The sequence below is a fragment of the Caretta caretta genome, chromosome 4 (genome assembly GCF_965140235.1).
Source record: "Caretta caretta isolate rCarCar2 chromosome 4, rCarCar1.hap1, whole genome shotgun sequence".
In the NCBI taxonomy this organism is placed as follows: domain Eukaryota; kingdom Metazoa; phylum Chordata; order Testudines; family Cheloniidae; genus Caretta; species Caretta caretta.
The window spans coordinates 66,878,691-66,905,827 of NC_134209.1; the positions used below are offsets into that span (position 1 = coordinate 66,878,691).

At 42.6% G+C, this 27,137-nt stretch overlaps 1 protein-coding gene across 3 annotated transcripts in view; it reads left to right on the forward strand.

The window, feature by feature from the left end:
* Positions 1-26,840, forward strand: part of ARHGAP10 (Rho GTPase activating protein 10) — a 259,765-nt gene extending 232,925 nt beyond the window's left edge. For 2 of the 3 annotated variants that reach the window (XM_048847264.2, XM_048847266.2), the window contains 3 exons: positions 13,312-13,452; positions 15,443-15,534; positions 25,915-26,840. In XM_048847264.2, coding sequence (XP_048703221.1) covers positions 13,312-13,452; positions 15,443-15,534; positions 25,915-26,003 — 322 coding nt within the window. In that variant the 3' untranslated portion in view covers positions 26,004-26,840. Of the gene's footprint in view, positions 1-13,311; positions 13,453-15,442; positions 15,535-17,770; positions 22,075-25,914 lie in introns of those variants that run through there. The other variant, XM_075127725.1, reaches the window with a different exon arrangement.
* Positions 26,841-27,137: the final 297 nt, after the last annotated feature.

Consider the following 27,137-nt stretch of genomic DNA (forward strand, 5'->3'; position numbering starts at 1 on the left):
CACTGCAACTTGAGACCATTACTCCTTGTTCTGTCATCTGCTACCACTGAGAACAGTCTAGATCTATCCTCTTTGGAACCCCCTTTCAGGTAGTTGAAAGCAGCTATCAAATCCCCCCTCATTCTTCTCTTCTGCAGACTAAACAATCCCAGTTCCCTCAGCCTCTCCTCAAAAGTCATGTGTTCCAGTCCCCTAATCATTTCTGTTGCCCTCCGCTGGACGTTTTCCAGTTTTTCCACATCCTTCTTGTAGTGTGGGGCCCAAAACTGGACACAGTACTCCAGATGAGGCCTCACCAATGTCGAATAGAGGGGAACTATCATGTCCCTCGATCTGCTGGCAGTGCCCCCACTTATACATCCCAAAATGCCATTGGCCTTCTTGGCAACAACAGCACACTGTTGACTCATATCCAGCTTCTCATCCACTGTAACCCTAGGTCCTTTTCTGCAGAACTGCTGCCTAGCTATTCGGTCCCTAGTCTGTAGCGGTGCAAGGGATTCTTCCATCGTAAGTGCAGGACTCTGCACATGTCCTTGTTGAACCTCATCAGATTTCTTTTGGCCCAATCCTCTAATTTGTCTAGGACCCTCTGTATCCTATCCCTACCTTCCAGTGTATCTACCTCTCCTCCCAGTTTAGTGTCATCTGCAAACTTGCTGAGGGTGCAATCCACACCATCCTCCAGATCATTTATGAAGATATTGAACAAAACTGGCCCGAGGACCGACCCTTTGGGCACTCCACTTGATACCGGCTGCCAACTAGACATGGAGCCATTGATCACTACCCGTTGAGCCTGACAATCTGGCCAACTTTCTATCCACCTTATCGTCCATTCATCCAGCCCATACTTCTTTAACTTGCTGGCAAGATACCGTGGGAGACCGTGTCAAAAGCTTTGCTAAAGTCAAGGAACAACACGTCCACTACTTTCCCCTCATCCACAGAGCCAGTTATCTTGTCATTAGAAGGCAATTAGATTAGTCAGGCATGACTTGCTCTTGGTGAATCCATGCTGACTGTTCCTGATCACTTTCCTCTCCTCTAAGTGCTTCAGAACTGATTCCTTGAGGACCTGCTCCATGATTTTTCCAGGGACGGAGGTGAGGCTGACTGGCCTGTAGTTCGCAGGATCCTCCTTCTTCCCTTTTTTAAAGATGGGCACTACATTAGCCTTTTTCCAGTCGTCCAGGACCTCCCCCAGTTGCCATGAGTTTTCAAAGATAATGGCCAATGGCTTTGCAATCACATCCACCAACTCCTTTAGCACTCTCGGATGCAGCGCATCTAGCCCCATGGACTTGTGCTCGTCCAGCTTTTCTAAATAGTCCCGAACCACTTCTTTGTCCACCAAGGGCTGGTCACCTCCTCCCCATGCTGTGCTGCCCAGTGCAGCAGTCTGGGAGCTGACCTTGTTCGTGAAGACAGAGGCAAAAAAAGCATTGAGTACATTAGCTTTTTCCACATCCTCTGTCACTCGGTTGCCTCCCTCGTTCAGTAAGGGGCCCACACTTTCCTTGACTTTCTTCTTGTTGCTAACATACCTGAAGAAACCCTTCTTGTTACTCTTAACGTCTCTTGCTAGCTGCAACTCTAGATGTGATTTGGCCTTCCTGATTTCACTCCTGCATGCCCGAGCAATATTTTTATACTCTTCCCTGGTCATTTGTCCAATCTTCCACTTCTTGTAAGCTTCTTTTTTGTGTTTAAGATCAGCAAGGATTTCACTGGTAAGCCAAGCTGGTCGCCTGCCATATTTATAAATATGAATATATTCTTCACTGCTTAAGGGCAACTTACAAATATTTTGCTTTGCCCCACAAAAACCCTACAAAATTTAGCCCAAAAAAGCCTTTTAATGTCAATGAGGAGACATCACAAAGTTTAGAACCTGAAAAGGATGCCATAAAGCATGATGCCACTGATATGCAAAATGTAGCTGACAAAATGCGGGAAGTGGTAGCAGTTGATTGTATTAATATTACTGATAGAAGTATAGACATGCCTCAGGCATGTACAATTGATCCTTCAGAGATGTTTGTCTCTGAAATCCTGACCAAAGAAGAATTGGCAGGTGATATAGGACATTTGGGAATTGCCCAGGAAGATTCCTTTGTAATTGAAGAGATGATTTCTGGTGATAATGAGGACTTTAAACCAAGATGTGTAGATACAGAAAGTGGAAATGAGGAGGAGGAGGAACATGACCAAGATAAGAAATGGCAGAAAAATGTGATACTTTTTGATCAAGACTTGGATGAATACAGTGAAAATGGAGATCTCCCTGTTCCAGCAAGTGAACATGATATTGAAACGTACAGTATGTCAGACTCTGAAGGTGTTCAGAGCACTGTAGTCACAGAGAGTGATGAGTTTGGTTTAGTGCCATGTCATACTTGACAATAAGGCTGACATGGATGAAGAGAGCACAGAGGGGACTGATGAACTGGATGATTCCCTGAACAAATTTGCATCTTCATTACAAGACCAGATATCTGAAATCAATAACTCAGATGAGGAAAGGTGGAAGAAGAGGGAGAACAGAGTCTTCTCCTAAACCAAACAGAATGTGGTGGTATTATGGCTGCTGAAGATGAGCTGGACAATACTTACACTGCATCTGGGGATGAAGATGCACTGCCTGAGGAAGAGGAAGAATTGTCCGTCTCTGTTAAATATGAAGAGACAGAGAGCTTGAAAACATGTAGATAAATCTCTAAGGGTAGATTTGAATGAAGAGGATTTTATAGAGAAAGGAAGCCTTTGTGAAGAGGGCATACTAATCGGACAATTTATGGAATCTGAGCTCTTTTATGATTTAATATAATTATAAAATTAATTGATTGGAATATAAATATTGTACTTACATTTCAGTGTATCATATATAGAGGAGTACAAATAAGTCATTGTATGAAATTTTAGTTTGTACTGACTTTACTAGTGCTTTTTATGCAGCTTGTTGTAAAATTAGGCAAATATCTAGATGAGTTGAATTCCCCCTGGAAGACCTCTGCGTACCCCCAGGGGTACACATACCCCTGGTTGTGAAACACTGTGCTAAATTATATTTTAGCTTTTTAGTATGGAAAGTCAAGATGTTTTGCTACTAGCAGTTTCATGATTTACACTGTTTTATTTAGGCATTGCATTTGTAAAGTATTCTGTGCAAAATAAATTACAGTTGTTTTATTTCAAACCACTGGGTCCCCCATATACCTAACCTGAAGAAGTGTCTACACACTGTAGTAGTTGTGGGTGGTAGTATGTTACCATCAAGATGTATGACCAAATTCTGGCCTTGGATACATACATACATACAGAACCTATTAAAGTTAATAGGAGCTGAACATTGCTATTCAAGGGCAGGCTTAGATCTATATAATACATTAACATATAAAAATGCCTGTATTTTCAATTAATTTGCAGTTTGTCACTTGAATAGGCTTTGTAGCAGTTAGTGAGCTTGATTCTAGTTCAGCAAAATGTGACATTGCAAGTTTTAGTACACTGGGGCTCAATTCACAACACGGCCAAGCCTGAAACATAAGGAGGCTGACATTTTTTATCGTAAATCAAACTCTGAGTGAATTCCCTGGTTTATTATTCATACAAAATTTAAAATATCATGAAAAAAATCTTTAACCTTGAAAGGCAAAAAGGTGAATGAAGTAAGTCTGGGGAAGAGATTTTGCTTTTTTGTTATAGATATTTTCCTTTATGACATTTTGAGTGGCCTGGCCTGCTTATACGATATATATGCTATATATATATGTCATTGATAAGTACTTATTAATTGTAATAACATATTTCCCAAATGGGGCGAAAGGACAAAAGTCTTTAAAGCATCCATGTAATTATAGCTGGGTCTATTTGCTCTCGTTTATATGGATGTGCTTTGGGCACTGTTGCCTCTGGATTGGATTGTAATTTTCTCTCCCCCCCCCCCTTTTTTTTTTTTCGCTTGTAGTTAAGTGGTGCAGATCCATAATGACTTTCTAAGCAAGTGGTAACTTTCAGTAGAAGCACGAAATCCCTCTTTTGTCTGCAATTTTTCTTCTTGAGGTTTTGTGTCAGGAAAGGGGGGGGGGGTGTGCGTGCATGTGCAGGCTAGCTAGGAAAATTGCATTTAGCAAAAAGAAAAGGAGGGCTTTTGGCACCTTAGAGACTAACCAATTTATTTCAGCATAAGCTTTCGTGAGCTACAGCTCACTTCATCAGATGCATGCAGTGGAAAATACAGTGGGGAGATTTATATACACAGAGAACACGAAACAATAATGGGTGTTACCATACACTACTGTAACAAGAGTGATCTGGTAAGGTGAGCTATCACCAGCGGGGGGGGGTGGGAGGGGACCTTTTGTAGTGATAATCAAGTTGGGCCATTTCCAACAGTTGACAAGAATGTCTGAGGAAGAGCCGTGGGGGGCGGGCGAAATAAACATGGGGAAATAGTTTTACTTTGTGTAATGACCCGTCCACTCCCAGTCTCTATTCAAGCCTGAATTAATTGTATCCAGTTTGCAAATTAATTCCAATTCAGCCGTCTGTCGTTGGAGTCTGTTTTTGAAGTTTTTTTGTTGAAGAATTGCAACTTTTAGGTCTGTAATCGAGTGACCAAAGAGATTGAAGTGTTCTCCGACTGGTTTTTGAATGTTATAATTCTTGACATCTGATTTGTGTCCATTTATTTTTTTAAGTAGAGACTGTCCAGTTTGGCCAGTGTACATGGCAGAGGGGCATTGCTGGCACATGATGGCATATATCACATTGGTAGATGTGCAGGTGAACGAGCCTCTGATAGTGAGGCTGATGTGGCCCTATGATGGTGTCCCCTAAATAGATATGTGGACACAGTTGGCAACAAGCTTCATTGCAAGGGTAGGTTCCTGGATTAGTGGTTCTGTTGTGTGGTGTGTGGTTGCTGGTGAGCATTTGCTTCAGGTTGGAGGGCTGTCTGTAAGCAAGGCCAACCCCTCAGACAGAGACAAACACCTACAAGATCTCTATCAAGCGTTCTTACAACTACAATACCCACCTGCTGAAGTGAAGAAACAGATTGACAGAGCCAGAAGTGTACCCAGAAGTTACCTACTACAGGACAGGCCCAACAAAGAAAACAACAGAACGCCACTAGCCATCACCTTCAGCCCCCAACTAAAACCTCTCCAACACATCATCAAGGATGTACAACCTATCCTGAAAGACGACCCATCACTCTCACAGATCTTGGGAGACAGCCCAGTCCTTGCAGCCCCTTTTCTGGCTCCTCCAGAACCTTTTATTAGGTTTTGGCTGCACTTTTCCCCACACCTCCTGATCTATGCATACCCTGTCCATGGCCCCACAAAGTCATGAGACCTTCTCATCAACCTTTTCCTGGCCCTGGCCAGTGTGGCCATCTATTAAGCAGAAGGAGGATGCTGGATGGGGAGGTGCTCTGCAACTGTGGGGCCTACTTCCATTCCATTCCTCCCTTCGATTACACATCTGGGCAGAGTTCCTCTGGGCTGCGTCCGCTGGCTCCCTAGACACCTTCGAGGAGCAGTGGGCACTGTTCAGGGTTCTCTGCTTGGTGTCCCCCTCTGGATCCTTGCTTATGGCCTTATGACCTCACTCCTGTCCCTGTTTTCTTATTAGATGTCCCCCCAAATCATTTGAGCCCTGGGTTTAGTCAGTCCTCCTTTTAGGCTGGGGAAGGGGCTTTCAGATGTGGGTGGGCAAAGGCCCATCCACCTCCTGGAACTCATAGGTGTTCATTCCCTGCACTGTCACAGGTGCTCTAAGTTAAAATAGCCAAATACTTCTGTTTAAAAACTGTGTTCTCTTTCTCACTGTTCAGGTATTGCAAAGGCAGTTTCTCCAATTCTATCTTTAGTCTGAATTGTAAAATACTTCTTAACATACTTTTAAGTTTGTATTTCTTTCTAAATTTATAACTCATATAACTCCACGCAAAAAAGGGAATTTTCCTTGTGATGTGTCTTCTCCCCTCTGAAACTGGAAGGGAAGTATCTTGTGACTTAAGCCATAGAAATTATAATTGGATCTATTTGATATTCCTGGTTCTGAAACAGACTTTGGTGTGTGACTTCTGTCACTTAATCGCTCAGTCCCTCAGTTTTCTTCACGCCTAAAATGAGGATGATACTTTCCTGCTTCAGTGTGTTGTTTTTTGTAAAGCCCTGTGAGATCCTTGGCTACATGGCATGAAGAAGTGCAAAATATTTTATTGCTTTAATGAAGAAGAACAGCTGACACAATGCGATTTCTTTTTTCTGTGTAGTGTAGACTCTAAAGCTGAGCCAGCCATCCACCTAGTTTCGTCCAGTGATCATTTGAAACAGAGGAATGTGAAATCACTCACAGCTGAAGATGCATTTGCAATAGTGCTCCTGTAGTGAGTTGCCTAGGCCTGGGAAATGCTCTCTTTGGGGTTAAACCTTTTGTAGATGAAGGTGAAGAACAGTAATATTCAGCCTCGTTAAAGAAGTAAATATTTAAGAACACAGCAAAAAATGCACAGAGCTCCTAAATGTTTGTTTAGTGTGCCAGAGAGCTACTGTTGCTGCTGTCAATTATTTGTATTACAGTTCAGGGACCTCTTGTCCTAGGCACTGTACAGTAGTACTACTCAGACCTCAGCAGTTCAGGAGCCAAGTTAGTGGTCAACATTACCCAAAAGAACCACAGTAGTGTGAATTAATTGTTTCATTTTCTATAGTGCTATAAATTCATATTTAAATGGTATGATGGGAAATATTTAGTTTATATATATTACAGTACCAGTATTATATTATCAATGTCGCTGCATTACAGTAGACACAAACTGTATTTCTGTTTTCCTGTTCTGAAATGCACAAAAGAAGTTTGTATAATAGTGACCAGGGCTACATTTGACCATACTGTTTGTGTTTTGAGTGTGTCTCAGCCCTCGTCAAGAACCCTGTTTTGGAGCCTCATGGTTTCACCAGAATATGGAGTCTCCCTCTCACCTGCAGCCAGTTTCCTTCTCCTCTTGCTGGTTTGGTAGGCAATAAGGTTCCTTATTCCTCCAAAATCCTGTCCCATTTTGTTCCTCTCTCCTTCTAGCTTTGTCACCCTGACTCACCTAATCTCTGTGTTTTTAAACAGCTGAATTAACTCCTCACGTTTGTACTCTCTTCTGGGGAAATTCCACTGCTCCAAACTCCCCTGCCTGAGATCACCTGGAATTAATTGGATTCTTCCAGCTCAGGCACCCTCTTTAGTATACTTATTGCCTGGCCAGAGAACAGTCATTAGAATGCTAACAACCTCTTTTGTTTGTCTATAGCTTCTTCTAGACAGGGTGTGTGATATATGACACAGTCCTTGTCAGCCCATGGTTACTTTATTACATAATGAGAGTTAGAGTTATACATAGAGCTCATAAAATAAATCAGAATTCATAAGTTGTCCATAGACAGATTCCCCAAATCACCATAGAATGCCTTTCTGGATGTTTGTGAACAGTGGGTTAGGAAACTAATGATCAAAGCAAAGCAACAGTAAATCTCAGGATGGCTGAAATCCTGAAGAGGAAAACCAGTGTCAAAGGAGCTGTCAGGGGAAGGAGGAAATAGCAATGTCCTGAACACAACAAAAGTCTTGGAGATAATTACTCCTATTTGTCTGACTACCAAATGAATTCCCATCAGCCTTGTTATGTCTACAATCAGTCAGCTTATCTCCCTAAAAAACTGAAGTGGTTCCTTTCTGTAGCTTTGGGTGGTGATGCAAATTCGCAATCTCTGTACAGGTGGCAGGTGACTTTAATGACAGTCTTGAACCTTGTTATGTTCCTTCTGTGTGATTATCTGAGGTCTTTAAGTTATTTTAGAGGAAGAACACATTTAAACAGCTTTAAAAAAGACATGATCCAATTATACAGAAATCATACACACTAGTTGTGCTCATTTTTGTAGCCTGCTATTGTTTCATCATTGTCATCCACTCAGTGTCTGCAGTTTTTGGAGGTGTGTGGGGGTATTTGGCACTTGTTTTAATTCTGCCTTTTGTGGTACAAGGGCAGTAATGCCCACCATTTTTGCAATTCCATTGAAACAGGCACAATCTAACTCGACGCTGAAGTCGTGTGTTTCCTACATGAAACAGGGTTGGCTATCACTTAGAATGTCTTCAAAAAGTGGTTTAGACAGCTAAAAACAGTGCACTAGAATCACTGTGTCATATTATATGGGATAAACTGTATACATGTTACCAGAGGGAGGGTTATAAAATAATGGGCTCTGCATTGCAGTCTATTATCCTCTTTCTCTTACAGCAGCTCTTTTCAATCCAGGGAATACAATTACTCTTGATTTCTGGAAGAGGAACAGCCTTTGGTCTGCAGTTTGCTGTAGCATACAGATATACATATGCTTTATTTTGTTTTAACTAAATTATAATTTTAAAATGCTTTAGCCTAGGACAGCTGCTGTAGCTGTATGCTTTAGATTTACCAGACTGGCATGACAGATCATTGCACTAATGTGTTAGCTGCTCCACTGAGACTTCACAGTCTAGGTTTAAAGAAACCTCTGTTCCAGTGTTGGCTGATCCACTTCTGTACAAATGAAGATTTATGCGTGCTGTACACGTTCCTTCCAAGTGGTGGTGGGTCTTTTTTCTTGACCAAAGGAGGGAGTTCCTGCCCTTTGGATGCTGTCCCCTGCTCTGGCTCAAACTACAACAGTAGAAACTGCATCCAGCAGTGTATCTTCCCCCCAACCCTCACCAAAAAGTCTGAGCTTTCATACAGTGAGAAAGTTTAATATGCATGGAGTGTGTTGTCTGGTACTGGAGAATACTGGATGGCATATTGAATCAGAAATAGCCAATATACCTTTTGATATATGTCTTATTGTAATAAAACATTTTATAAGCACTTTTACAGAGTTTTGTGTCAGTAACACAGTGTGATATGACAGACACAGGGCTGCCAAACCCTTCTATGAAACAAATCTATTTTCTAAAAAGTTAGAGTGTAGATTCTTTTCACAGGCTCTCTCTCTTGCTTGCTCTCAAGATAAGAGACTCCTTGGTAGCTGTGTTACCTTAGGAACCAGCCAGATAAACATCCAATAAAATCTTGTTTTCAGGAGTTTGTTTCTGAATATCAGTATGAAATCTCTAGCTTATTTTCAGTAAGGCTGTTCCTCCTTCCCCCTTCCCCCTCCCCCCTGATTCTCTATACCAGACAATAACATTTCTTCTCAAAGAGAGATGATTATGTCAGGGTTTTTTTCCACAGGAAACACATTGCATTCATTTCAGCCTGCGTGGATTTCTTTAACAGACTGCCTTAAATTTGAGATAAGATATACTCGTAGGTTTTTATTATCATCTTGGTAAACAAGGCTTTTCTTACAACTTTATCTTTAAATATCTTTTTGTGTAAATAACTTTACCACAAATATCCTTTTTTTTTAAAAAAATCCTGCAGTAGGGGGCTTGGCAGCACAGCATTGGAAAGATTTTTTGTATTGAGTAAAAACTTCAGTTTAAAAATAGAATCAAATCAGTGGTTCTTTAGGTAGCCAAGTATAGTAAATAAAAAAAGAAAATCTAAAATACAAGTAGGTTAGATGGGTGCTTCATATTTTTGTTATTAGTGATTGTTTCACCATGTTATGTCCAGAAATAGGGTTTTTCATTGCTGCATCATAGACCATGAACTCTTGATCTGTAACCACAAGCTGAAACTGACAGGCGAATTCAAGAGCAGTACCGCAGTGCTTTCTCTACAGCTGAATCGTATTAAGAGAATACATCAAAAAGTGGGGGAGGGAGTAGCACATAGCTCAGAGGTGCCTGCAGTTCTAAAGGTTTTTCCACTGGAAATATTGGATTTACACTAGGCTCCCAGAGAATATATCTACATTTGTATTCAGTTTTACACTGTGCCTCAGGTGAGGAGCAGTGCATTCTTCTTGGTTGATACACTACTGATCGTCTTGTGTAGTAATTCACATAACATGAGGCATACATATTGATCTCATTTCTTTTGAGATTGATTTCATTTCTTCCCCTACCCCTCTCTGGACACATTCTTCTCTCTGTCTCCCCCCTCCGCCAACACTCAAAGGGAACCCATCTTTTATGTTGGTTTCAGAGGAACAGCCGTGTTAGTCTGTATTCGCAAAAAGAAAAGGAGTACTTGTGGCACCTTAGAGACTAACCAATTTATTTGAGCATGAGCTTTCGTGAGCTACAGCTCACTTCATCAGATGTTATACTGTGGAAACTGCAGCAGACTTTATATACACACAGAGAATATGAAACAATACCTCCTCCCACCCCACTGTCCTGCTGGTAATAGCTTATCTAAAGTGATCAACAGGTGGGCCATTTCCAGCACAAATCCAGGTTTTCTCACCCTCCACCCCCCCACACAAATTCACTCTCCTGCTGGTGCTAGCCCATCCAAAGTGACAACTCTTTACATAATCAAGTCGGGCTATTTCCTGCATAGATCCAGGTTTTCTCACATCCCCCCCCCACCCCCATACACACACAAACTCACTCTCCTGCTGGTAATAGCTCATCTAAACTGACCACTCTCCAAGTTTAAATCCAAGTTAAACCAGAACATCTGGGGGGGGGGGGGTAGGAAAAAACAAGAGGAAACAGGCTACCTTGCATAATGACTTAGCCACTCCCAGTCTCTATTTAAGCCTAAATTAATAGTATCCAATTTGCAAATGAATTCCAATTCAGCAGTTTCTCGCTGGAGTCTGGATTTGAAGTTTTTTTGTTTTAAGATAGCGACCTTCATGTCTGTGATTGCGTGACCAGAGAGATTGAAGTGTTCTCCGACTGGTTTATGAATGTTATAATTCTTGACATCTGATTTGTGTCCATTTGTTCTTTTACGTAGAGACTGTCCAGTTTGACCAATGTACATGGCAGAGGGGCATTGCTGGCACATGATGGCATATATCACATTGGTGGATGTGCAGGTGAACGAGCCTCTGATAGTGTGGCTGATGTTATTAGGCCCTGTGATGGTGTCCCCTGAATAGATATGTGGACACAGTTGGCAATGGGCTTTGTTGCAAGGAGAGGTTCCTGGGTTAGTAGTTCTTTTGTGTGGTTGCTGGTGAGTATTTGCTTCAGGTTGGGGGGCTGTCTGTAAGAGAGGACTGGCCTGTCTCCCAAGATCTGTGAGAGTGATGGGTCGTCCTTCAGGATAGGTTGTAGATCCTTGATGATGCATTGGAGAGGTTTTAGTTGGGGGCTGTAGACGATGGATCGTGTGGTGTGGTCAGGGTGAAAGCTGGAGGCATGCAGGTAGGAATAGCGGTCAGTAGGTTTCCGGTATAGGGTGGTGTTTATGTGGCCATTGTTTATTAGCACTGTAGTGTCCAGGAAGTGGATCTCTTGTGTGGACTGGACCAGGCTGAGGTTGGTGTTGGGATGGAAATTGTTGAAATTGTTTATGTTGTATTCATCCTTGTGAATTATGTTTCTGGATGAGAGATTTTTAGTAAAAAATGTAAGTTTTGTTTCTAACCCCTCAACCTGTTCTCTCTCTCTCTCTCTCTCACACACGCACGCATGCACAAAACTAGTTTTTTCCACTGGTACAGCTGGTCAAATAATTAGAAACAGAGTAATACATTTGGTAGGGGGTTTTTTGTTTTGTTTTTTTAACCAAATATTCATGGATGAATATGTTCATTATTCACTGGTTGAGAGCCAAGGATGCCAAATCTGAACTGCAATTCGAGAAGGCACTTCATTTGGTAGAACATCCTTGAGTTGTTGGTGGTTGCTACGTTTAGTGGTTTAAGTGGATGCTGATATACTTTAGTTTTGGTAATAGAGTAAACAAACCCAGAATATTTTTTTTCCTTTCTTTATACTTTATATGGGTTTCAGAAATCAGCCTGGCACTGGTTTTAAAGTGGGAAATATTAAAAGTAAATAAAAAACAATCCATATGATGTTTTTAAATGTTGGGCTTATTTAAATACAAACATACTTTAAGACCCTCAGCAGATGTAAATCAGCATTGAGTTATTGAAGTCTGCGAATCGGGACCTTAATATTTTCAGGCATGTACAAGTCTGCACCTTACTTAACCAGTAATGTAGTCAGATTAGCATAGTTAGCCCTGCAGGATGATTGGTGATGATGCCTCAATGAATGTTACCAACATGTTCGTCATTTGAACTGTGTTTTTACATAGGTGTTGCTTGCACTTCAGCACCTTTATTCCACAAAAGATACGGATGTTCATTTCTTTTAACCACTTTGGCCTTTTTTGTGTATCCTGAAATGAGATTCAAAATAGGGAGAAACTTAAGGTTTTTGTGTCTTTTAGTTTTTTAACATATGAAATTAGAAGTAGTGTGTGTAGTATGTGGGAAGAATGGGAGCTTGTCTGTGTTTTACAGTCACAGAGTTTAAAACAAGTTTAACCCTGGTCAATAGCTATTTCTCCTTCCTGGCACGTGTGCACCTGAGCACGCGCACACACAATATATAATATTCTTGGATGGTAAAGTCATTGCGACTTCTCGTCAGCTCTGTTCACAGATGAGCACATTGTTTATGCTCAGCAAATAAGGTTATGAAAAAGGTTTGGGTTTCTTTCTACGCCAGATTTCATTGTGACTCATAAGTATACAAGTTACTGTTTTCCAAAGATTCTGGTTGGTCTGAATCTTCAACAAACTGCCCAGGTTGTGTGGCCTCTCGATCTCAGTCCAGAAGCATCACAGTGAGCATTGTTCTAATATCACCGTTGGGAGGGGCTTTGTTCTCTTGACATCTCCACAACCCCTGACAGAGGCCATGAAGGCTCATGCCGTGCTCAAATGTGACACTAATGCTGAGAGCCAGCATCATGATCCCACCATTGTAATAGCTACAACCTCTTTTGAAAGCCTCCAGCCACACATGGCTTAGTGCAGTACTGAAAAGATCTTAAAATAGATTTGTCAAAACTTGTAAAGGCGTAGGTAGTGGCAGCTCAAATAATAGCCTGCAAGATGTGGTTCCATTGTATCTGCCTTTATTACATAAGGAATTGGAAACGTTTGCATTTTTATCGAGTTTATCATCACTTGGAGAGATGTCTTTGTCCTGGGATATAGGGCATGTAGGAGAAATACTTCGTCAGGACATTCAGAACCATGGCTGGAAAATCAGTTCAGCGACCCCACTAATCTTGAGTTTTAAGGAGTTCAGTTGTCACAGAGTCCCACATGGAATGTTTCTGATGTGAAAGAGAATTGCATGCAAGTTATTAATGTAGCCCTGAAAAATTTCTTCCCTTAGCCCCAGTCAGACTCGTTCACCGATGGTCTCATGGTTGAATACACAGTCCACCACAACACCTACCTCAACTACCAGAACTCCAGCACTGTCGTCTTTCCCCTTCCCCACCTCTGCCACAGGGAGTGACAGACCGGCTGAAAGGTACAATGTACACTTCAGTTTTTGTTGATGTTTTCTTTACTTCCTTCTCTCTCTATCATTGTCCTAAGGAAAAAAGCAAAGTTGGGTCTTAATGTACAATAGAACCTCAGAGTTAGGAACACCAGAGTTAGGGACTGACCAGTCAACCGCGTACCTCATTTGGAACTGGAAATACACAATAAGGGAGCAGCAGAGATAGCCTTCTCCCCACCCCTCCCAGAAAAGCAAATACAGTACAGTACTATGTTAAGTGTAAACTACTGAAAAAAAAAACAAAGGGAAAGCAGCATTTTTCTTCTGCATAGTGAAATTTCAAACCTGTATTAAATCCAATGTTCAGTTGTAAACTGTTGAAAGAACAACTATAATATTTTGTTCAGAGTTATGAACATTTCAGAGTTACAACCAACCTCCATTCCCGAGGTGTTTGTAACTCTGAGGTTCTACTGTAACACAGCAGTGGTTTTCAATCTGGGGGTCCGCAGACCATGTCTAAGGGGTCTGGGACGGGTTCTCATGACCACAGAACAGTGGTTTTCAACCTGTTCTCTGGGGTGTCCGCAGAGTTTCAATGATTTCCAATGGGCTCTGGACCTCCCTTCAGAAATGTTCAGGAGTCTGCACATGACGAAAGGTTGAAAACCACTGTAATACAGAAACCACCGCAGATTCAAGAATGTAGCCATTTGCAAGCAGAGAGATGCCTCATACTGCTCAAGGTAGTAGTTATAACTGCTTGGGGAATAATGCCAACAGTGTGAACTGTCTTGAGTGGATCTCTACTTCTTGCTTATAATGTATCTTATTTGCTGTTTTCCTCAACTATTTACTATATTACAGGTGGATGGTCCCTAATCAAAACACAACTCCACCTGTATTCCTTTGCCTTCCATATCAAATTCAAGCTTCTTGTCCTTGCCTTCAAGACTCTGCATAATTCTTCCACTCTCCATGTCTCTACTTTCATATTTTTCTCCTCACTCCTTTTGCCCCCTCGATCTCCTCCCACTCTTGTCATTGTGCCGTCTTCTTTGTTTTCCCTCTGCCTTCTGCCCAGGATGCACTAGGCCTCTATCACCTCATCTTTTCCTTCTTAAACAAAGGACTGCTGTACTACTAACTTTGCTAGGGAAAGCAGTCAGACATACTAACAAATCCTCTATGCCACTTTGTCAAAAATTCTGGTTTTGGCCACGTGTTACACTGTGCTACCGCTGTATTGTCCTTTTGACTCTGCACGTTCATTGGGTCAGGGACGGTGCCCCTTCCAATTTTTTTTGTACAGTTTTTTTGCTGTGAGGACTCAACAAATGATGAATTAATAACGTGGTTACTTTGTCAAAATAATGCATTGCAAAGCATCCAGTTACTGTTTATTTAGCCAAAAAAGCTCTAAGATTTCTGGTCATGGTAGCTTCAGAAGTGCATAGTTATCCTGGAAAAAATTTGCAGTGATATTTCATTATCAAACCTCTTAAATACATCTCTAGAATACTATCCAAAATTTTACATAGGACAGAACATATTCTGTGGTTTTCTAGACTGTTGTATGGTAAGAAACTACAAGAACAGTTCAAATACAGGACTGCATACAGGAAGACTGAAAACGTGAAGCTGAAATTCCCTGATTAAATGGGTCTCAATATCTAAAGATTATGATTTTAAGATTAAGTACTCTATCCTTTACCTAATGTTTGTTTCATTGCTAATTTCCTTGGGCAGTGTTTTACATAGTTTGTTTTTAAAAGTGAGATGTGCACAAGTGTGTGTGCATAGCTATGATTAGATGTACAAACTGGATATGCACAAGTTCAGATGGCAAGCTGTGAAATGAAATTGTGCTGTTTGTGTGTGCAAATTAGGAACACGCAATTGTGCACATGAAATTCTGTGCTTACAGTTCTGAAATTGGGCCCCAAATGTGTTATAAATGGATATTTGTTTCTTTTAGCCATTGATAAGCATATTTCATTTTATGTCACACTTTCAGTGTTCTCAACAGAAGAGCAAGAGCAGTGTACCCTTGTGAGGCAGAACATAGCTCTGAATTATCTTTTCAAATAGGAGCAGTTTTTGAAGATGGTAAGTACTCTGTACACACAAATGTTAAAACAAGCAAACTGAAAACCCTCCTAAATGGCCTCAGACAAAAATACATTCATAACTGTTAGTGATATGCCAAGGTGGCTGACTACAAATAGTCCGGAACTTAATGGATTTCTGGCGTATTGATATACATTTTCTTGGGCATGTATAAGCGCACTGTGGTGATGATACTCTAGGCTCAGGTGAGGAGGCACTTGCAATTGTGTAGAAATGCTGATTTGGCAGCACAGAAAAGCATCTCTGTATGTGAACTTTCTTTTTCACAAACTTAGCTTTGTAAATTCCATGGGGCTTTGTGTTGAGGCATCATTTTCCTAAGTTAACCTCAGGATTTAGAGCAGCATAGGGATTTTTGGGGGGGAGGGGGCAGGGAGGAATGGTGAATATATGTATATAAGGGGTGAGTATGCATTACATGGGGCCAAGTGATGGTGTATGTCTATGCACATGAATATACACATAAATATGGATGTCCATAAAGAGATCCTCATTTTGAGGGTGTACTTGCCAACCATCCTGATTTGTCCTGGGCATCGCAAATTTAGTTCATCTATCCTAGCTTCCCATCAGCTGCTTCTGTCCCAGGGACACTGAGTTGACAGGAGCTTTTCCTGTAGTTCTGCCCTTGTGCTAGCAGGGACTATTATTTAATTCCTGAAGATCTAGGAGGGGACTGGACATGTCATCTACCCCTAAAAATGCCAGAGAAGGAGTAGCCAGCCTGGCTTCTCCCCACCAGGAGGACAGCAGAGCATGCGGGGACATGGAAGCAGGGGCTGTTGGATTTTAAATGTTATGTTTGGCAGTTATTGCCCTATGAATGCAATGTACTATGCACTGCCATTAGAAAAGCATCAAATGATAGCAAGAGTACCCCACAACCTCCTCTGTTACAAGGCCTTGATACATGGTGTCACACTGAAAAAACCCCAAAACTTAAGTTCATCAAAATGCTCACCCAGATTTTGTGCAGTTTGAAGCTCCCAAGTTATTCTCTGAAAATTTTGTAAAAAATGCTGAGATCTGTGTGCTGGAACAAGGGGCACACTGATCCAGAAGAGCCTGGAAATTCTTCCCTTGACCAACATACCTGGTACCTCCTAATTTATTACCAGTTGTTCAACTTGCTACTAGTGTCAGAAAGTTGATATGTGCTGTGTGACAGATATCGCAACTCTGCTGTCAAACTGGGAGGGCGTATCTAGCATGGTCTCACAGGGGTCAGTCCAGGGTCCAGTCCTAATCAATATTTTTTTATTAATAACTTTTTGGTAATGGAGTCAAGCGTATACTTACAAAATTTGCAGATGACGCCAACCTGGGAGGGGTTGCTAGCACTTTGGAGGACAGGATTAGAATTCAAAACAACCTTAACAAATCAGACAATTGGTCTGAATTCAACAAGATGAAATTCAGTAAAGACAAGGGCACTTAGGAAGGAAAAATCAGATGCCAACTACAAAATAGGGAATAACTGGCTATGTGGTAATACTACAGAAAAGGATTTGGGGGATTATAGTGGATCACAAACTGAATATGCAATTGCAAAAAAGGCTAGTATTGTATTAACAGGAATGTCATATGTAAGACACAGGAGGTAATTGTCTGCTCAGCTGGGCACTGGTGAGGCCTCTGTTGGAGTGTTGTGTCTAGTTCTGGGTGCCCCACCTTAGAAAAGATGTGGACAAACTGGAGAGAGTCCTGAGGAAATCAATAAAAATGATAAAAGATTTAGAAAACCTGACCTATGAGGAAAGGTTAAAAAACTGGGCATACTTAAGTCTTGGGTGGGGGAAGACTGAGGGGGCACCTGATAAGTTCTTCAAATAGTCTGTGAAAAAGAAGACTGTGATCAATTGTTATCCATGTTCACTGAAGGTAGGAGAAGAAGTAACGGGCTGAATCTGCCGCAAGGGAGATTTAGGCTAGACATTAAGAAAAACTTTCTGTCAGGTTAGTAAAGCTTTTAAATAGGCTTCCAAGGGAGGCTGTGAAATTTCCATCAGTGGAGGTTTTTCTGAAGAGGTTGGACAAACACCTGTCATGGACGGTTTAGGTTTACTTGGTCCTGCCTCAGCACAGGGACTGGAACTGATGACTTCTCATAGTCTTTTGCAGCCCTACATTTCTCTGATTCTGTGATCTTTGGGGACCATTGTATTACGTTAATTAATGGTTTATATATGACTGTGTTCTGCTCCATGGGGGAAAGGTAACCACAGCTCCTCCAGGAACTAAAAGACCGTGTGGGTGATGAAGCTGAATCACTGGGACTAAACAATTCCAGAGAAGGTTCACCCTGTGAGGTGGTTTGCATATACTGGGTTTTCCAGAGACTAGGTAAGAAAGAAAGGGCTTTTGGTATAAAACAATGTTTTTTCAATCTTTTTTCATTTTGAATGGAGGTGTGGACCCCTTTGAAAAACTTAGACAGAGTCTGTGAACCACAGATTGAAAAACACTTTCTAGGGTAACAATAGCCTTTCACTGACCCCTTAGACATAGTCTGCAGACCCCAGGTTGAAAACCACTGCTATAAAAGGATGAGCTTGAACCAACTACTGGCCTTCTTTCTGATCAGCCAATGGACCGGACCTTCTGCTACAGTGTGTCCCCCAGCCTTTGCAGAAGGGTTGGAAAGAATTTGGCCTAGTAAGGACCCATAAGACTGATGGGTGACCCATGGTACATTTAAATCTGTTTGTGTTTATTGTGTTTTCTCTGTAACCTTAAGAATAATTTGCTTGCTTAGAAAGAGCAGAGTGGTGACTTGTAACTATGGGCAATGCACTGTTGTTAGTGAGCCCCTGGAGAGAAAGCAAAGCACAGGCATTGGCCAAGAGGCAGACTGGCTTGTTAGGGATATCATAGTGTAAGGCAGAGAGCTGTGTAGCCTAAATACCTCTGGTCAGAAGGAGTAGGACTGCCCAGAGTCAGTTGATGGCTGGAGACCGGAGACCTGACTGGGTGCTCCTGGAGTGGACCATGGAGGGGGGATACATGTGCAGTTACCCTGAAATTGTGACACACTGTCCTAGGGGAAGGAGGGATTAAATTGTGCGCAGCCAAACTATATTGACTAGTATGTGCTTAGAGTGACACACAGACACCAAGGAAGAGAATCTCTGAAGTGTGCCCCTAACGCAGGGGGAATTCCAAGTTCCCAGCTTAGATCCAGTAGGAAAAGGAAAAAAGTACACAGACTACAGCAGCTAAAAAATCAACGCACAGGCATATTTTTTTTAAAAAAGATAGCTAAATATGGCCCAGATATTCAGCAATTCATCCTACTAACTGTTATATTGGACCAAAAAATGTGTGTGGAAAGTTTCTCAGAAACTAAAAGCTTTTCATCACCTCCCTCTCCCCCACCCCACCAGAATGTTCCTTCTGAGTTTTTTAATAAGCTGGAACAAGTGGGGAGTTCAGCAAAATGTTTTTTTCACTGCACAAGAACCCCCTTTCTTCTGCCCCCAGAAAAACAAACTTAATTTAAGCAGACATATCGTATATCACAAACTTTTGTTTGGCTGTGCAGAGACATATTCCCCCAAACAAGCCTGCTCCTGGTTTCAGTTCTGTGTGTTACAGCAGATGAGAAGATCTGGGGCCCCCAGTCACACTCTTCTCCCTCCAGTACTCTCAGTAAAGGAATGTGCTTGGTGGACGTGCTTCCTGTCACAGAGCTGCCTTGCAGGCAGATCACGTCTGCATCAAGTTAGGTGGGAGACCTTTTAAAGAGAAATTAGCTAAATGATTGTTCTCTTCAAAGTCTCTAATGCAAGTTATTTTAATTTACCATTTTTTTTAACATGACTAGGAGGGATCTTCATCAGTCAGAGATCCACATAGAGGAAAAATCTGGGTTTTTGAAGCAAATGGTGTACAGGGTGGGCTTTCTAACACAACACCGAGGGCTGAATCCTGCCCTGTGTTGCACTCTCACCAGCTGAGTGGGGGAGAAGGGACTGTTGGGAGCTTTGTCCCTTCTCTTGTGCACTAATATGGCCACAGGCCAAGATTCTTTCCTAGTGCAAAGGAAGGGTCCTAGGAGTGAGGCCCAGTTGCCCAAATCCAGGGTGCACCCAACAGGGCATGGTGTTTCAGTTACAGCGCATGGCCAGGCCCCCAGCCAGCTGGTACTTTATGTCCAGGGGGATAGTTAGGAGCCAGGAATTATGTTGCTGCTTTTTCAGAGCAGCAGTAAAGTTCGTCCAGCAGCACATCCTCTCTCCCTTGGCCTGCTTTGCCCTCCTTCTTTGCACCAGGATAAGAAGAGTTTGGGGCTGAAATCCTTCTCACCCTGGCCGAATTCTGCCCTTTGATATGTGGGTAGTGCTCTTAGCAGCAGACTGCTTTTGGACTATATCCTTCCTAAAAGTTGGACTATACAGTAATTTGTAGTTAGGGGTGGGGAATAAGAATGGGATCATAGTGAAAGCTAATTATAGCCTCACCAATGGACTCACTGCTTTTTATTTATTTGGTTTGGTATCACGCACAAGGTCCTAGATGCCAGGCAAGCAGAAAAGAGGGCAAAATTTATAATCTAAAAAGCAAGACAGGAAAATGGAAACAACAGAGAAGTAATGTGGTCAGGGTGAGACTAGACATGACATAATGACAGTGTTTCATAACGATTCCCATTTGGACATATCATAAACAGGCTTTGTCAGAATGGAAAGGTATTTAGGGAATCTCATGTTCTTCAAATATTTTAAAGCCATCTCCTTGTTTTTAGCCCGTCTTTGAAATTCCTTCAGAGAAGTACCTGTCTCTTCACCTATTATAGTATCTACCCCCTGGTGCATTTATACTGAAATCAGACTCCATTGAATCAATTCAGGTTCTTCACTTACTCAATTTAAATTCCCATATGCCCTAATAAGCCCCCAAATGAAGAATTAAAATAATAATACATCAATTTTGCTGCTCTACCAATAACCTTAACTATCAAAGTGACAATGCATCAATCAAGTTGACATATAGCTAATATCAACCATTAAAGTAACTGTTAAATTAGTGTCTGACAAAAGGTGTTGCTTCCATTAGGGTTTTATGTGTCTCCCCTCCTCCCCCCCAGCTCTGTTTTTCCTGTCTTCCTGTCTCTCTCCCCCCCACCCCTCCCGTTCTTCTTTCCTTTTCTCCCCCCTGCTTTTGCTCTTGGCCTCACTGTTATTAATTTAACAATGCTCTCCCATCAATTATTGTCATGGACACGTCCTTTTGCTCAGCCTGGCCCTAGACCGTATAACAGCCTTTCTTCCTCAAGTGCTTGCTCATGTCTATTTCATTCTAGGTGCGTGCGCAGTTGTCTGAGACTTTTGCCTTAGCAGTATCCAACTTGCCACAAACTAAATGTTCACACAGACATGACCAACAGTGGGTTAACTATTCCTGTTTTATTCCAGAATAAGAGGATCCACATATGGAGTTAATCAGAAACAGCTATTCGGGAACAACTCTCCATGTGGACAAGCCCTTGTTGACTCAAGCAGGTCTCTGGGTGGGGTTTCTTGCAGGTTCTCAACATAATAAGAACATAAGAAATGGCCATACTGGTCCATGTATTCTGTCTTTTGACAGTGGCCAATGCCAGATGCTTCAAAGAAAACAAATGGAACAGGGCACTCACCAAGTGATCATCCCCTGTCATCCAATCCCAGCATCTGGCAGTCAGAGATGTAGGAATACTCAGACCATGGGCCTAAATAAGTATTTGCAATTAGGGTTGCCAAGCATCTAGTTTCGACCAGAACACCTGGTCGAAAAGGGACACTGGCAGCTCCGGTCAGCACCACTGACTGGGCCATTAAAAGTCCAGTCGCCGGTACTGCGTGGCTAAGGCAGGCTAGTCCGTATCTGTACTGTCTCTGCGCTGTGCTCCAGAAGCAGCCAGCAGGTCCGGCTCGTAGGCAGGGGGGAGGAGAGTCAGGGGGCTCTGCGCGCTGCCCCCGCCCTAGCACCAACTTTGCACCCCCATTGGCCAATAACCAAGGCCAATGGTTGCTGCAGAGGTGGTCCCTGTGGTGAGAGCAGCGCAGAGAGGCTCTTGGCCCCCTCACCTAGGATCTGGACCTGCTGGCCACTTTTGGGGCGCACTGCCTTAGTCTCGCTGTGCCGCTGACCAGGAGCTGCCCAAGGTAAGCCCACATTCCAAATTCCTCAGCCCCACCCCTGAGCCTGGAGCCCCCTCCTGCACCCCAAACCCCTCATCCCTGGCCCCACCCCAGAGCCCATCCTCAGACCCCCCCCGCAACCTGGAGCCCACTCCTGCACTCAAACCCCTCATCCCTGACCCCACCCCAGAACTCTCATCCCCTCCCACACCCCAACCTCCTGCCCCAGCCAGGAGCCCCCTCCTGCACCCTGAACTCTTCATTTCTGGCCCCACCCTGGAGCCCGCAACCCCAGTTAGAGCCCTCATCCCCTCCCGCACCCCAGCCCAGTGAAAGTGAGTGAGAGTGGGGGAGAGTGAGCCACCAAGGGAGGAGGAATGTAATGAGCGGGGCCTTGGGGAAGGGGTGGGTGGGGCAGAGGGCGTGGCCTCAAAAAGGGGGAAGGGCTAGGGTGTTTGGTTTTGTGCAATTAGAAAGTTGGCAAACCTATTTGCAATTAGAAGTAACACCATCTATTTAGCTTACTAGGTAAAACTGGTAATATTGTAAGGGCCATCACTGTGCTATTTTTAAGGATAACTGTGGGATGTGTGTGTTTGTGTTTGTGTGCGTGTGTTTTAGTAGTTTCTGTGGCACTCCTTAGACCTTCACCCTGGAACCTCTCTCCAAGTTTGTCTCCACTATGAGGTAATGAGGGCAAATTCAGGTACTGCAGTGGGTTTCTCAGCTGGTATTCCCACTGGCCCAGGAGGTGATAGCTTTTGAGAATTAGTCTTCGATCAGCACTGTGGTGCAGTCTTTCCAGGCCATGGTTAATGTCGCTGTGTCATAGTTCATTTTAATTTCTTTGCCCTGTATTTTTTGAACTACAAATACTGTCCCTTCCTGTCCCGGGGCAACATAAAACATAACTCCTGTGGGATGCTTGGTCCAGTGATGAGTAGTTTTGAGGCCCCGTGCATAGTCTCTGCAGCAAGGTATTTTTAATAGAGGCAGATTTGAGAAAGTGCTAAGAACTGTAATCATGGTTGATTGAGAAGAAATGACAGAAGGGGGACACCAAAGAGCTGCTCCTGAGCTGGAGATTTTCCTGAAAAATTAGAGCTGAACAACTTGGATTTAAAGAGAACTTTAATGGCACTGTGTATGATCCAGAGCGACTGAGTCTGGTGAGATTGTTAGTGAATGTGTTTGTACAATACATTTAGGAAAAAGATGAATGGAGAAAACGGAGACATCAAAGCAGGTTAAAATTAGGGCCTACTAGTCTGGGCACAGTTTATAAATCTGGATCAACATCAGTGTGGTGATCTCACCGTTATACTTACTTTGTCCTTTTCTTTAATCTTCACAGCACCCCTGTGAATTTTATCTTCATGAAAGTGACATACCAATAATTCTGCCTGAGCCAGGTGTAATGCAGATGGATGGTATGCAAACTTCCCAAACACAGAGCTCTCTTGCACCTCGCTACTGATCCTGTAATATCCCTGCTGTTCCATTTCTGGTTTCCTTGGGGTGAAAATGATATTGTTCACTCAAAAATCCAATTTTTAAATGATGGGGTCCGTGGGTTACATCCTAAAGTGCTGTATTGGTTATTTCACACTAAAATCTAAACAACAGTTATTCATAAAGTGGCTTCTAAAATTAACTGCTAGTGCTGCCAATCCAGTGATCTCATGTGGCTCAGCTAAGATCTCCTCTTCTGCAACAGTTTTAGGTCTTCATCCTGTCAGGTGTCCTCAACTCCCAAGTGACTTCAACTCTTTGAATTTGATCTGACTGTATATGTACCCTAATTTGGGGTTGTTAAACTGGGCCTTTGAATTGTATACACTGTATGTCTGACCCCCCCATCCCTCACCCCTGTTGTGTCTATATATTGATTTGCCCAAAATATATTTTAGACTTTGAATTCCAAATTGCAAGGAAGAGTTTCACATTTATAGTTTTTTCTTTGTTTGTGTCCTGAGTTCATGTTCCTTTTTGATAAAAGTGAGTTCTGACTTTCACTCGCCAGTCTTGCGGTTGTGTCCCCCTCAGGAGGAGGGCCGGGTTGTCTCAGCAGTGTCAGTGTTTGCTCACTGTGGTCGAGCCATACTGGGGTGACGAAACTTTTGGAGGGAGGCTCCGTGGTGGTGTCAGGGTTGCATTTATAAGTGAGTGCGCGCGTAGGCTGTAGTCATGGAATGAAAGTGGCAAAGGGCGGGCGGGCATGCTAATTATTAATAGTAATGTAAGTTACTGTGTGTGGAGAGATTTAAAAAGGTACTTTTCTATGCACTATTTTTCCTTTGGTAAATTTTAAATGAAAATCTTCCATTACAAAATGTGCTGCCAGATTACTGCTATAACTGTTAAAGCATCATTTTAAAATCTGAAGGCAGTTCTGCTCTCTACATTTTTAAAGTCCTCTTCACACTACAGTCTTTATTTTGACAGCACTTGCCAGAGCAGTGAATAGTATTCACCTTGGGACAGAGGAAAAGAACGTGCACATCGTACATTTTTCAGAAGTACACACGTGCCATTTTTAAGTGACTAAGGAGCCTAAGTTTCATTGAAAGTCAAGGAACCTAAGTGTCTCCTGGCACACCTACACTACAATAAAACACCCGCAGCTGGCCCATGTGAACTTGTGGGCTGCGGGTCTATAAAATTGCAATGTCGATGTTCAGGCTTGGACTGGAACCTGGGCTCTGGTACCCTCTGATGCCCAGGGTGCCAGAGTTCTAGCCTGAGCCCAAATGTCTACATGGCAGTTTTATAGCCCTGCAATCCAAGCCCCATGAGCCAAAGTCACCTGACTTGTGTCTAGCCCCCTCTCCCCCCCCAACACTTCACATGCCTTAAACCTCTTGCAGTAAAACCTGATCTGACTTCCCCCACAGCTCCAAGCTTCCAAACTCACCCCCTACACCCAGGACAAGTTTTTGGTCTTGCCCTGTTCTCAACTGCTAAAACTTCCCCTACTATGCTTGGCAAGAACTGTAACCGCTCCGCACTAAGCTTTTAAACACTGCTATAATCCCTGTTAAGAATCAAGATCTAACCTTCCTCCTGATATGGTGCCCTGCAAGCACTTTCACTTTGTATCCTTCCCAGACCTTCCTTTCAAACCCCTTCACCATGTCCTGATCTCCTAGGCTGACCACAAAAAATGCCCAATCTTCCTGCAACCAACCAACCCAACCAGATTTGGCTCTCATGCTCAACCCTGGCCTCTGGCACAGAGTTTCTCGAATACAGCCACTGGCTGCATGCGGTCACCAGGGGCTTTTCGTGCGGCCACAGACTCCTTAGCAGTGATTGGGGGTGGGGGGGGGAGCAGCAGAGAGACAAACAGGCAGCCAGTTTGAGTTCCCCACCTTCCCAGGGGCGGTGGGGTTCAGGCTTTGGCTCTTGGGTGGTGGACTCTGGCCACATGGCAGCAGGCTCCATCCACAGCTGCAGGGCTTTGGGCTCTGGCCCCAGCCCCAGGACCTCCGCTGCTTCCTTAACCACCTCCCCATCCAGGGCTTAATTTGCCCTTTGGCTTACCAGAGCCGAGTAAGTCTGTTGTGAACAGTGGTATTTGTATGTTTGTTAATATCACTTTTCACTGTCTTCTAACTATCAAGTCTGCTGCTGTGAAAAGTAATATTAACAAACATACAGGAATCACATTTCACAGAAGCAGACTTACTAGCTAGCAAGTCATTAAAAAAGCAACCAAACAAGCAAAAAAAACCAACCCCCCCAAACAAACGCCCCCAAATAAAATAAAAGACAAGAACATGCAAAGCACCTTATGTGTTTCTATTCTGTTTAGATCCAGTAAAGAATAGAGACAACTGTATATTGTTTTTATTATTAGGTTGCAAAAAACCCTACGTAAATAAATTACAGTGATTTGGACCTGTATATGTGCATATTTATTTGTTTTTCCTAAAGGTAATTAAGTATTTTAGGAAAAATTGCCACTAGCAAGAGTTGGTGGCTGCGCTCCGAGGTCACCACAATTTTCATTGTGAGAACCCCTGCGAGTCTGGCATGTCCTAACTCCTAGGTGGCACAAACCAATATTTAAATGAGTTAATCAGAACCCTCCTCTTTTCCTAGCTATGGTCTCCACACTGGTCTGTGCAAAAGGTTTAATGCTTTGCTGTGCTTTTTTCAGGAAGATACAAGTTGAAGCTGCAAGTTTAATAGAAATACAGTGGAGACTAATAAAACCTTTTTCTTCCTTCTGTAGTGCAATTTTCCAGAGAACCAGGATGGCTTGAAGGAACTCTAAATGGCAGGAGAGGACTTATTCCACAAAACTATGTTCAGTTTCTTTAGCTCTCTGCATTTAACGCCCAGAAGGTGTACATGGTATCCATGGATTTTTGTTGGTCACTTCTCTGCTTTGATGACTGCTTTTAATCAAGGAAGAGCTAGACAATGGGATGAAGAGTTTAATCTATATAAAGACAAAATGTTGCCAAATAGGAATTGCAGAGATGTGATGTGTAAGGTGTTTTTTTAGGGTGGGGGATGGGAGGGGCTGGAGGGGTAGTTTAATTTTATGAACAGGGTTTTACATGTGCAAAGCACAACAGCAATCTGTTTGCAGGATAACCAGAATTTTAAGTTAGATATGTGCTTGAACTCAGACTCCGCTGCCATTTGGAGAAAAGTTTAAAAGTATTTACATTGTCCTGGTGCTGATTAAATTGAAATTTGAAAACTGTATTTATATCCACCATTAAATGTTGGCAATCCTCTATTTTTCTGGTTCTGAAATGTTATTGGGCAAAGAGGCTCTTATGCTGAAGGCAAAGTAATATTCTGAAAGGGGAGGGGAAGTAGCTGGATCAGATTTATCAGATAAATAAAACCCACAGAGAGGGGGAACATGGATTTTCAAGTGTCTTCAAAATGCAGATGCCTTTATGCAATGTGTATAGCTTCATTTATATTATTTTCAAGACAGGACCCATTAATGTTGTTACAGGCTCCAGTACCTCCTGGTTCCATATTGTGCAATTTTCAAAGTACAGGTTTGTCATCCAAAAAAAAAAAATCACTGTAAATTAAATGTTGTTTACTATTTGTCTATCTCTCATGTTGTTGGAGAATGATTTGCTCTGTTTCTATAAATCAGTAACTGAAATAAACTTCTCTTAGTTACTGGAAGGTGTGTGTGCAGAATCAGTAAAGAGGAAGGCACTGCTGATTCAGAACAGCTATGAGTTAGGGAGAACATTCCCCACAGCAAACAACTTACTTACTGACTTCATTAACATCTGCTAAATACAACTACAGGGTAACATGCTGAAGGACGAGCTCATTGCACACAAGAGGTCTCCCTGTATTCCTCCCACAAGCTCCCTGTGGGCCACCCTTCCATCCCTTGCTATTGCAGGCACTCTGCACCACACACACACCATTGCTGCCCATTCTGCCTCCATGCCAGGAATTCTGTGTCCCTCT